Source organism: Buceros rhinoceros, unplaced genomic scaffold (genome assembly GCF_000710305.1).
Source record: "Buceros rhinoceros silvestris isolate BGI_N320 unplaced genomic scaffold, ASM71030v1 scaffold45029, whole genome shotgun sequence".
NCBI lineage: Eukaryota > Metazoa > Chordata > Aves > Bucerotiformes > Bucerotidae > Buceros > Buceros rhinoceros.
The window spans coordinates 18,554-30,134 of NW_010431846.1; the positions used below are offsets into that span (position 1 = coordinate 18,554).

Below are 11,581 nucleotides of genomic sequence, written 5' to 3' on the forward strand. Positions count from 1 at the left end.
AGGGGTCATCCTGCACTGCTAAGTTCACTGCAGTTCGGAACATGAGAGACACCAAGAGACAAAGTCTGAAATGACAATTCTTCCACCATGAAGAATAAACGCTTGTGTCTTAAGTACCCCTGTCTACAGCATTCTATCTTTCTTGTTTACATTTCTCTTCCCATTCCATTGTTTCTGCTTGCAGACTCTGAAGCCAAGACAGCTCTCTGCATTGGCCTGGAACACAGCTGCAGAAATTAGCCAACTGTAGGAAAAAGGAGAACTGCAGTATTTGTGTAATGGCAAAGTCACTGCTTCTCATACACAAAGTTCATCATCGTTTTCTAAGATCAACAGGAATTATATCAATTAGATTTGGATAAAAAAATAGATAACTTTTTATTCTGAGATGGGTGAAGACATTATCAACAGCTTTCTGTTTGTCTTTTGAGTCATATCCACTTAGTGCCAACAGAGTTAAGTCACAATTCAGATGTCATCACAGTATCATTCATATTGTCATGAAATGAAAGCTGATCCTTATTTCAATTTATATTAAGCAGGAGCATTGAAAATGAAGGTTAACATTGCAACTTATTATGTCCAGTGCTCAGATCTGTAGAATAACAAAGACAAATGACCTCTCACCTTTGTCAGTTTTTCTATCTGCTTCTCTAGTTCTTCAACACTTGCTGCCTGGTCCCCGTCATCCTATAATCACCAAATACACTGTCACGCCAAATTTATTTTAAGATAAAATCATACCACCTTTCCTTACTAATATTACAGTAAAAAGATGTAACAGAGAGGCAAATTGTAAGGGTAAAAAAAAATACAACATGCTTGCCATTTATTTCAATGTCAACAAGAAACTGTAGAGCCACTTTAAATCATGAGGCTGGTATAAAAGTTTCGGTATTAATCTTGCTGATTTTTGAAGAGGAATGCACCCATGATTAAGTGTACGATTCCTTTCTTCTTGACAGAGTTTAACAATGATAGTCATTTCCATAAAGAGAGTTTTAATTTATTCAAGAAAGTATTTGGTGATAACAGTGAGTTTCCGAAAGAACACAACCAAAATCCCAGGAGGCCCCAGTCACCTGCATCATGAGGCACCGGTCTTCTATTTGCTGGCTCTGCAAAAGTGAGCCAGACTGAAACCTTCTGACACGCCACACACAGCATGAATGCAATGGACCCTCTTACATCAGAACATTACTCTCTCTACGGGAGTTACAGGATTTTTGAATGAAGTGCCCAGTGCACCAAGATAGGAGATTGTACTAAAGGTAGAAAGTCTAAGGGATGGATGTGAGATTAGATACCCAAATGCTGCTACTTTTAAATTCTGAAGTATTAATTTCTAAGAAGTGCATGCTGTGCCTCTAAGATCATAGTACTTGAAATAAATCCAGAAAAAGAGAAAACGAAGGGCTGTTCCTACCCTGGAAGGTTTCTGGTCAGGTTTCTAACAAGAGTGTTCACACAGATCTGAGTTCACATGTATCATACACATGCTTTGTTCAAGCAGCCATGTCCACTGCACCCGGAAAACCTTCCTCTGAACTTCAGACAGCTTGCATCAACAGAACATTTTCTGGCCAATACTGCAACGCCCAGCGCACTGAAATGTAGTATCGCTTGTCTCTTCGACCAGGTTTTATCCAGAAGAGAGCTCTGGAGTTCTACAGTAAGTCTTACAGGCCTGTGGCACTTTCATTAAAAAAAAAAATCTTTTGACTATTGCTGACACAATACCTCAACAATCTAAAAAGTTTCAGTGATCCTCCCTGTAGCTTATCTGATATCAACTTGTAAAATCTACGATCTTGTGATCAAATACAGTCAGGCAGTGAATACCCTGGAAAAGTCAGGAAAGAACTACACAGGAAAGTCACAGGCAAGCTTCATGATAGATAACGTTAAATATAACTTTACACTTTATTATTTTCACAGAATCATACAATCATCTGGTTGGAAGAGACCTTAAAGATCATCAAGTCCAACCGTTCCCCCTATACTGCCAGGGTCCCTACACCATGTCCCTCAGCACCACAGCCACACGGTTTTTAAACACTTCCATGGATGAGGACTCCACCACCTCCCTGGGCAGCCTGTTCCAATGCTTAATAACCCTCTCTGTAAAGAAATTTTTCCTAATATCCAACCTAAACCTCCCCTGGTGCAACTGGAGGCCATTCCCCCTCGTCCTGTCATTCTTAATACGGGAGAAGAGATCGACCCCCACCTCCCTACAACTTCCTTTCAGGTAATTGTAGAGAGCAATAAGGTCCCCCCGAGCCTCCTCTTCTCCAGACTAAACAGTCCCTAATAAATTACCTTTATTCTCCACTTAGAGAAAACTACAGTTATGCTCATCTGCTAACAAAGCTATGGTTCTCTGGATCTGGTACAATCCTTCAGAATTGCAGAGAAATTAAGACTAAGTCAGAACAAGTGAGCTGGAAAAAAATACCCCAAAAAACCTGAACCAAAACCACCAAAGAAACTCACAAACTGATACGATAATAGCTATTAAAAAAAAAAAAGGGGGGGGGGGGCGCGCAGGGAAAAGTACTCTGGAAAATGAACTTATTCCAAAAATTAAAAGACACTGGAGATAAGTTATTGCTCCTTCCCTTTTCTTGTGATATCTCAGGGAAGCAGTGCCACATAGCAGAGAAACAGAGGAAAACAACTTTTAACTTATCAGTTAATGAAGTTTCTTAAAATCCCCCACCTCATCCTCACAAACTTCTGCCTTCTTTCCTTTTTTATCTTCTTTGTCCTCTTCATCCTCCTCATCATCATCTGCCTGATCATCACTGTCATCATCATCATCATCATCATAATCGCTGTCTCCCCCCTTTCGTCTGCGCTTGCGGCCAGCGGCCGGCGTTTCCAAAGAGTGCTGTTCCTCTCCCGCGTCACCACCTCCTGAGGCGTCTCGTTTGCCCGTTTTCTTGGCGTGAATGATTCTAAGCCTTGAAACACATGACAAGGGGTGAAATGTACGTCTGTAGAATAAATGAATCTTTCCTCCTAGGTGACTGAAAGTAAATCATATGGTTTAGCTTCAAATTCACACTTCTGAGAAAATACTGTGTCGTATTAGCACAATGTGTATTGCCATTTATTGTCAACAATAAAAAAATCACGTTATGAAACCCCTTAAGCCTCTTACTCAGTTCTGAACAGAATTTGTGTTTCTCCCATGTGACTTTTATTGTGTAACTGTTTAGAAGAAATTAAACACAAGAAAGATTTTGAAAAGTCAGAAGAGACAATTAGAAGAACGAACCTTTTCAACTTCTTTATCCTTTATGTTTTTAAGAATATGATAAAATACCTGTGTCTGAGGGGGGGAACAAAGCCTCATTCGAAGTATGAAACCATTTACGTTTTCTTTTTTGATTTTCATGCATTTGTAATTCATGATGTATTATTTCACTTTAGTCCTTTGGCTGATCTTTTTGTTCTAGGATGTACTTTCTTTTCCAAGGAATGGTAGCTACCTAAGCTGCTAGGAGATCACTCAACCAAACTCTCATTCTTCCTTTTATGAAAGAAAAGGGAAACTTACATACCAGTAATTATGGTTGTAGTAGACCTTCTTCTTCTATAAAACCCCTATAAGACAAGATTCCACACAGCAAAAATTATAGTTCCACCTATCAGGGAGCTAGCAGGCAAACATGCTGAATCACAGGAGGTATAAATAGCCAGACCTAACCGTCACTTATAATGCAGACCAAAAAATGCAACTGACTGAGAAGAGATTCATAAACACGTGTAGAAAAGACAAAGATTTTTGTAAGAGATGATTGGAAGAAAGTAGGATGGGAAGAGTAGAGCAGTGACGACAAACACAATTACCAGTACGTAATTTCTCCTTGTCATACTTCTCTCTCTTCCCATCCTACAAAACAATATTCCATACAGCAAGAGGCTACAAGTACTGGCTTCTGGGCATGCTGACAAACGTATCAGCCTTCCGAAACGCTGACACGCAAAGCCGGTACTCAACAGCACCGGTTTAAACGAGGCTGCCACTGCTCAGCTGGCAGCAGCACTTTTTAAAAAGATCATTAGTAAGAAATCATTAAGGGGACTTCTCTTAGCTTGGAAACAGCTGGGCATTGGTTTTTCTGGGGGGAGGGGAGGGGGGGAGGTTTATGCAGTGGTTAATCCACTGGAGAATTCTGGAAGTTTTACACTGTTATTTTTTCAAATACAAATAGATTGCTTAGCTATTTTAGCGATTTAAAGTATTTTTTAATAAACAAATAATTTCTCAAACCTCCCAGTGGATTTGGAAGCAAGTAACATTTTCAGGTCTGGTTCAAAAAGCCTTAGTCTCACTGAGTATCAATACTACTCACATTTCCACTGAGTTAAGTGTTTTAGAAAAATATTTCATTTTTATGAGGATAACTTCAACCATCAAATCTTCTTCATCTGGACTGGAAATTCCTGCCTATAAACAGGAATTAACTATCAAACAAAGCCACTAGTCAATGATTGGATTGACTGCTGCATGACTGGACAATTTTAGAGAAAAATCAGGCAAAGATAATCTTGATTAGAATTCAATAATAAAGCTGGCAGCTGCAAGTTCAACAACCAGCGAACACCTCTTTCATGCCTAAAATAAATCAGAAGCAGCAAAGAAGGCTACTTTTTGCTGAAAGCAAAAATAGAGATAAAATGTTGAGATAAAAGTACTGAAGGAAGCCTGCATGACGCTACGGATTATAAGGCTGGAAATGAATCAAAGATGCTCTCTTATAACAGCACCACAAGCTTATAAAGGCAGCGGTCTGTAAACAAAGGAGCACAAAGGCAGAAACGAAAGACATACAGGTTCCCTGACAGAAGAAAACCTTCACTCAGAAAACTGTTTTGTCTTCCTCACTTTCAGGTATATACCACGATGATGTCTGCACCTGTTACGAGAATTACAAAGCTTACTGGCCTATAAAAAGAGTGGGCGACCCATCAGATAATCAGATTTGTGAATTAAGCCTGCTCTAGTCTGTCACGTTTACTAGATCATAGAAGGAAAATTCACCTTTGGATTTGGTTTTCAGGCCTTCCTCATATGTTTTGCACATAAATATTAAGCAATAGCAAGGCAAAGAAATTCTAAACATCATAGTTTTAACATACTTCAGCTTGGTTCTCAAAAAATGGAAGTTTCCCAAAGCAGCACTACCACCTCCTACCCGAAATCAGGGTATAATTTCTCCTCTCACGTAACACTGCTTTTGATGTACCATCGTCATTTACAGTTGAGATGCCCCCACTGGAAAGAAATAAACTTACAAGGAGTATGCCATAATACGGGCACGTTAAAAACAACACTGAGTGAAAAACCTTGATCTGTAGTATTAAAGTCTCGTGAAGAAACAGGTATTACCTAATCCTTCAAGTGGCGTATTTCCTTTTTATTCCCTTTTGTACTCATCAAGCTACAAAAGAGATGCCAAGGAGAAGACACGTAATGGGAAAGGAGATGCTGAGATTATGATTATCCTGTTAAAAAACTGTGGAATCATCTCCGGTAAGACAGTCTTCTGACTACAGTTGTGACACAGAAAGCACAAAGAAAGAAGAACTGATTGTATGAGACAGGTGCCTTTACAAAAATGGTCATTAGTATCAAGATTCACGTCTAAATGCAGCAAGAGAAGGGATTAGATGCAATCTCACTGACCATCGGCCCAGCAGAAACATTCCAGGCAGCTCAGAATTCAGTTTCCAACCGTATATATTATACTTAGCAAGGGAATTTGTTCAATAGCCTGAAGGGTGGAGGGACGGACGCACCAAAACCAAAAAACCCCATTGCAAAAAAGCACATTCCTACAGGCTTTTATTCAACAATTTTTTTTTTCCAACTTAAGATTTTAGTGCTGCTCTTTTGTATCTTACAAACACAGGTTTTCCTAACTTTTTCTGCCCCTCTCCCTCTGCTCCTGATAGGCAGTTGAGGAGCTACTCTCTTTATAAAAAGAGTGAGAACATAAGCAGAAAAAAATCACCTAGTGAAAACATCTGATAGAGATGGACACTTCTCAGTCCACTTGGATGTATTTCAAGACAGTCTGGACATAGTGGTTTGAAGATTTACCACGACAAAACCCATCAAACCAGGCTGAGAAATAAACGCACCATTCCTCAGCATCCCTTCTACCACTCTAGCACCCCTATTCTACCACTATACACTCTCCACACAGGACAGGCTTGTGTTGAGGGTCATGGGAGAGTCCGTGTGCATTCGCAGAGAGTGCACATCTGCTGATGACAAGAAACCAGATATTCCTATGCAAAACTGTTTGGGACTGGGATGCTTAAAAGCCTGACTGAGCATTGAAATGGATGGGGAAGATAACATACATAAGAATGAAGTCTGGAAGCAGAAAAAAAGACTGAACAGAAGACTGAAATGGACAGATTTCTTTTCAGAGAAGCCCCATAACAGTTGTTAAGAGTTTATGAAAAACTCCAATTGATCAAAGAAGGCTCTTCCAAAAAGCTTCTTCAAGTTCATCAGAAAACAGTGGAAAATTGAAAGAATTTGAACCAAAGATGGAAGAGGTGAATCAAGCCCAGTGAATACAAAAAAGCGGAAGAACAACGTTTCTGAGCACTCCCATGATACTTACGCTCAAAAATTGGGACAGCACTACCGGAACCAGAAATCCACGAGTGGCAAACACAAGAAGGAGAGAAATGTCTGTAGAAAGAACGAAGGGCTTGGGACTTCAGGGTATTATGCCCACAGTATTTGAAAGGGAAGAAAAGAGAGATCATGAGGAAAAGGGATAATCCTACATCTACGAGTACTTACAGTTTGACGGAGGGAGAGGAAGACTAAGCAGTTGCTAAGGAGACAAGAACAGGTAAGGGACCCATTCCACTAATGGACAATTGGCTACATTAGAACTTCAGAAACACTTTTTAAACTGTATCCCATAGAGGGGATTCAGATGAAGACAGGAAAAGGTATTTGGGTTGTCCTAAAAGATAAAGTATTTTAACCCTATGCAGACTGGGATCTGCCATATTAGTAGAGAATTTCTTTTTACTGGTCTAATTTTTTCCTCTACCTCCCTCTTGTCCTTCTTCTTTACTTCTTTCCTTCTTCCTTCTGAGTACATTAAAGGGAAAAAAGGGAGACATAAGATTAGAAACACAAGTACCTAAAAGCAAGGACCAAGACAGGATTCACCGTTCCTAGTAAGAGGTAAAGATGGCTAAGAAATAAAAAAAAAAGAAAGTAGAGTCTGGCTATGTATTTTTACCCCCTGTGATTCATGAACTTTATTGCCTTCTAGCTTCCTGGTGGTTGGAGCCATTATGCTTGCTGTATGGAATTTTGTCTTGTAGGATGGGAGAACAGTGGATAGGAAACTGACAACCCTTTAAAAGTTTCAATTTTACCTTAAATAAAAATACAAAAAATATCTCAACATCTGCATTCTACATATGACCCCTAGCTATAGGGAACACACAACACTGACAGATGGGAAACGCTACAAAAACGTAATATAAATTAGCAAAATTCAATTGGTAATTGTATGAAAATCATGCTGTCTTGACATGCCTTTCAGAATGAACACTGGCTAATTATGGTAGGTTCAAATACACACCGATAATGTCAATAGTGATGTGACAGCTCCTGAAATATTCCAATGAAAAACCCTGCCATTTCTTCCTAAGAATACAAAACGGACTTGACTTCGCTCCAGTTTTGAGGGACACTAACCCTCTACTCTCATGCATCTTTAATAGATTGTGAAAGACTGATGTTGCACCATTCTAATTCCACACCCATCTTAATTAAGCAGTTCAGTTACTAACTTCTTGGTAAACCTGTAATTGCATCAGCTGCGTTTGTCCTTAGAACCATTCTTCCTAAGAATACAAAACGGACTTGACTTCGCTCCAGTTTTGAGGGACACTAACCCTCTACTCTCATGCATCTTTAATAGATTGTGAAAGACTGATGTTGCACCATTCTAATTCCACACCCATCTTAATTAAGCAGTTCAGTTACTAACTTCTTGGTAAACCTGTAATTGCATCAGCTGCGTTTGTCCTTAGAACCAATCGCCTATACAGCAGCATCTCTGAGCAAATGCAAACAAGCGATGTATTGTAATATTTAAGGAAACGCAACTTACTTCCGAAGTTTGCCTTCAACCATCCACTTGTCTCTCCTTAAGTTTGACATATAATCAATGTTTTTATCAATTTCACTGTCAAAGACAAAATAATCCGTTAGCTGTGAACATACGTATCTTTTTGCTGACAAGACATTAATGTACAGTTACTCGGTCTCAACTATCTTGGAGAAATGTTTAAAATACAAAATAAGTGAACTTAAGGCCAGGGAATTCCAGTACTAGGAGAGCCAGTGTAGCACACTGCTGTGTTCTGGTCAGGCAGGCTTTATTTACAGTATCACATAAGCTTTCTTCCCCTAAGAAGCATATCGTTTCTAGTTACTGACATTTCTTTCCATCGTTCTAATTCAACATCAAGCTTCCCAAAGTATTTGCCACAGAGCATCTAGCTGCTCTGGTACATCGATGGTATTCCACCTAGGATCCACGTGACCTACAAACTAACGTCTGCTTTTCACTGCGGAAACTGCAGTAGAATGACTGCCTGTGAGCCCACTACCGAGACACCCCAGCCTCAACAATTCAGCAGGTTATAGTGGATTCTGTGATGCAAATACAGAAACTCAAGTGCTGAATGATCATTTCCACAGATCCGACTGAACAGTTGGTCATCTGCAGTAAGGCGGTGTCTTCCTGTGATGAATTTGATTACTGCACACAAACGCTCTTGCACAAGGTGAGCATAGCACGTGCACCACCCGCTTCTGTGTTCGCTTTGGAAGCCATGACACACCTCTTTTGTTCCTGCCTTACACAACCCTGAGTCACTTCTGCAGCACAGCACAGCACACCAAAAGCAGCAGACTTCACCAGGAAGTAAAACACCATTTCCTAAGGTTTTATCGCACATTGTTGGGGTTTCAGATGTTGTTTATCATGGGGGGTGTGGGCTTAATTACGGAACTCTATACATTACTGACCACAAATGAAGGATGTGCTTTCTGGAATAACTACCCTGATACATCAGGCTTGCCACCTCAGCTAATGGCTCTAATTAATGTATTTGGACAAAAGAGGTCTTAAAACACAAAAGGCAAAAAATGGAAAACAGAGTCCTGCAGGAGCCTTACTCCTGTGAATTATTCCCTAGAATACCTAGCAAATTTCGTTGTAATCGACCTCATCTTTTACTCTGAAAATAGCTGGAGAAACTCTGATACAAGCTTTGAAAACAGACTCGCAGACCGCACATGAAAAAGTTCTGCCCTAGAGCAGTAAAGCAGCAGTAACACAGAAAACTTGACTCCAGGAACATCAGGAAACCTCCTGTAACAGAACACAGGGTATACAGCATTTCTGAACTGTAACATTTTTATAATTTTATTTTTAAAGACCTGTTTGGGAAAAATCTTACCTTACTACACTTTTGCTGCACGCTAACTCATTGACAAGAAAAGCAAGTACTGATGCTTTCTGAGCTGGAGTATGTGCCTGAAAGGCTTTGGTCTTCAAACTCTCTGTCAGCTCAGTTTGCCCACAGTGAGCCTCCATGAATATCTGCAGAATCTCAGACACGTTATCTCGATTGATACCAACATTCAGTAAATGTTCCCCAAGAATAGTTTTAGCCTAAAAGGAATAAAGATGTTTCAAACAATCATGTTTTAAAATACTACTTTCCTCTGCAGCTATATTGTTTTTCATAAAGAGGGGTGGGGGCATTTTTACATAAGGATTTAATCAGGCTTTTTCTTTAAAAACTATTCAAACACAAATCTTGACTAGAATAACAAATTAACGTCTTCATATCCAACTTTTTAAAAACAGAGATAATAGTAATGAAATAAGTTAAATGAAAAAAAACCATGGTCCAGCTGGAACTTGATGAATATTGTTTTGTCCAATCACACTACGTAGGGTTCTAGGGTAGAAAAGAGCTACAAAGGCTTGGAAAAGGACACTAAAAGAAAAATATGAATGAAATAAAGAGTTTTGGTGAAGTGATGAAGAGAGCAGTCTTTGGAAAAAGAAATGGCAACATTCACTGAGAGTATAACATGGGGGTAAGAATGAAAGGGGCGGGGAGGGCAGGGTGTAGAGAATCAGACTACTCGGCCACAGATGTGATAGTGCCCTACAAGGGATTCCGATACAAACGGGGAAGAGTAGAGACAATGCCCAGAGATCTCTTTTGTGGAAAATGAGAAAGAGGACAGGCCACAGAAAGTCTTCGAGTGACATTAGAACAGTGACACCAAAGCAAATGGAAATCAGAGAGATGTCAAAGACACACTGTGAAGAATGCAGTCATAATAAATATAGGGCCTTCACTATGATTTTTTTTTTTCCTTCCTTTTGGTTTGTTTTTTCTTACCTTATAGCCTGTAACAAGTCCTGGATCACAAACAGCCGCAGAGACAAGCTTTACAAGCAAGTCTTGTACTTCTCCCATGCTGTCCCCTACGTTTAGCAAACCCTCTTGAAGAACGCTCAGGGAAGGGACATCCACGTTCACATCAAAGCCAAGAACTTTACCAAAGTTACGCAGGAACTGCACCACCATGAGACAATCTGAAAAGGTGCTTCCATCAAGAACAAGGCCGGGGATGCGAGGCAACTCTGGCAAAGGCTGGTAAGTAAAGAAAAACAACGGAAGATTCAGTAGCATACTTCGAAAGGCATCTTTGATTCTAGCTAGGGAAACTGGCTGGCATTCCCATATGACCTACAGCATGACACTGCTAGAAAGTCAGGGCTAGAGAGGAGCTCCCCCCGCCACACTCCAGTAAATTTAACTGAGAACTGAAGCATGTTTACTTTTTCACATGTTATAGGAGGCAAGAGATTAGCAAATAGTTTTTGGCCAGGAGTCACTCTCAGGCTCTATTCTGAGCCCGGCGTAAAAATATTTGAAGATATAGGGAGAAAAATGTGTGAGGTATGTCAAGTCCTAAGCACTAAGAACACAGAAGACTGGGGGAGTATGTTTTTTGAGTAACAGCTTAGAATAGTTGGATATACGAGACAAGCTCTATCTAGTGCCTGTGCACTGAGACAGGATGTGTATTTCTGCTGTAGAATAACTCAGAGCAATTGTTTCTTCTGGAAGCAATCACGGAAGCTTTTTGGGAAGCTTTTGATCCAAGTTGGTTTCATTAACTAAACACGCGCTCCTTTAGAGTTTGTAGTAACTTGTCTATTTCCGGTAGCAAACTAATCACCTAGACCAAGACCTGAACGCTTTGGGAGTGCCTAAAAGAAAAAAAGTTATTGTCACAATGGCAAAATACGGACGTAAGAGCTAAGAAAGTAAGTCAACATTGTTGTGATTACCTTCTGGTCTGCTAAGCACATATCTTCGTTAGGCTTCTTTAGTTCCTTTGCCATTTCTAATTCCAATCTTCGCTGTTCCAGTTTACGTTCTTTATTTAATCTTTTTTCATCGCGTTTCTCTTGCTTTAACCGCT

The 11,581-nt window shown here is 39.9% G+C and overlaps 1 protein-coding gene across 1 annotated transcript in view; it reads right to left on the reverse strand.

Annotated features, from left to right (window-relative positions):
• The window catches only part of BAZ2B (bromodomain adjacent to zinc finger domain, 2B), a gene marked incomplete at its 5' end in the record, with an annotated part of 32,998 nt that overhangs the window by 16,088 nt on the left and 5,329 nt on the right, over window positions 1–11,581 (reverse strand). The window contains 6 exons of the mRNA XM_010143532.1: window positions 628–690; window positions 2,723–2,966; window positions 8,172–8,246; window positions 9,529–9,743; window positions 10,489–10,743; window positions 11,448–11,579. Of these exons, the coding sequence (XP_010141834.1) occupies window positions 628–690; window positions 2,723–2,966; window positions 8,172–8,246; window positions 9,529–9,743; window positions 10,489–10,743; window positions 11,448–11,579 (984 nt within the window). The remainder of the gene's footprint in view (window positions 1–627; window positions 691–2,722; window positions 2,967–8,171; window positions 8,247–9,528; window positions 9,744–10,488; window positions 10,744–11,447; window positions 11,580–11,581) is intronic.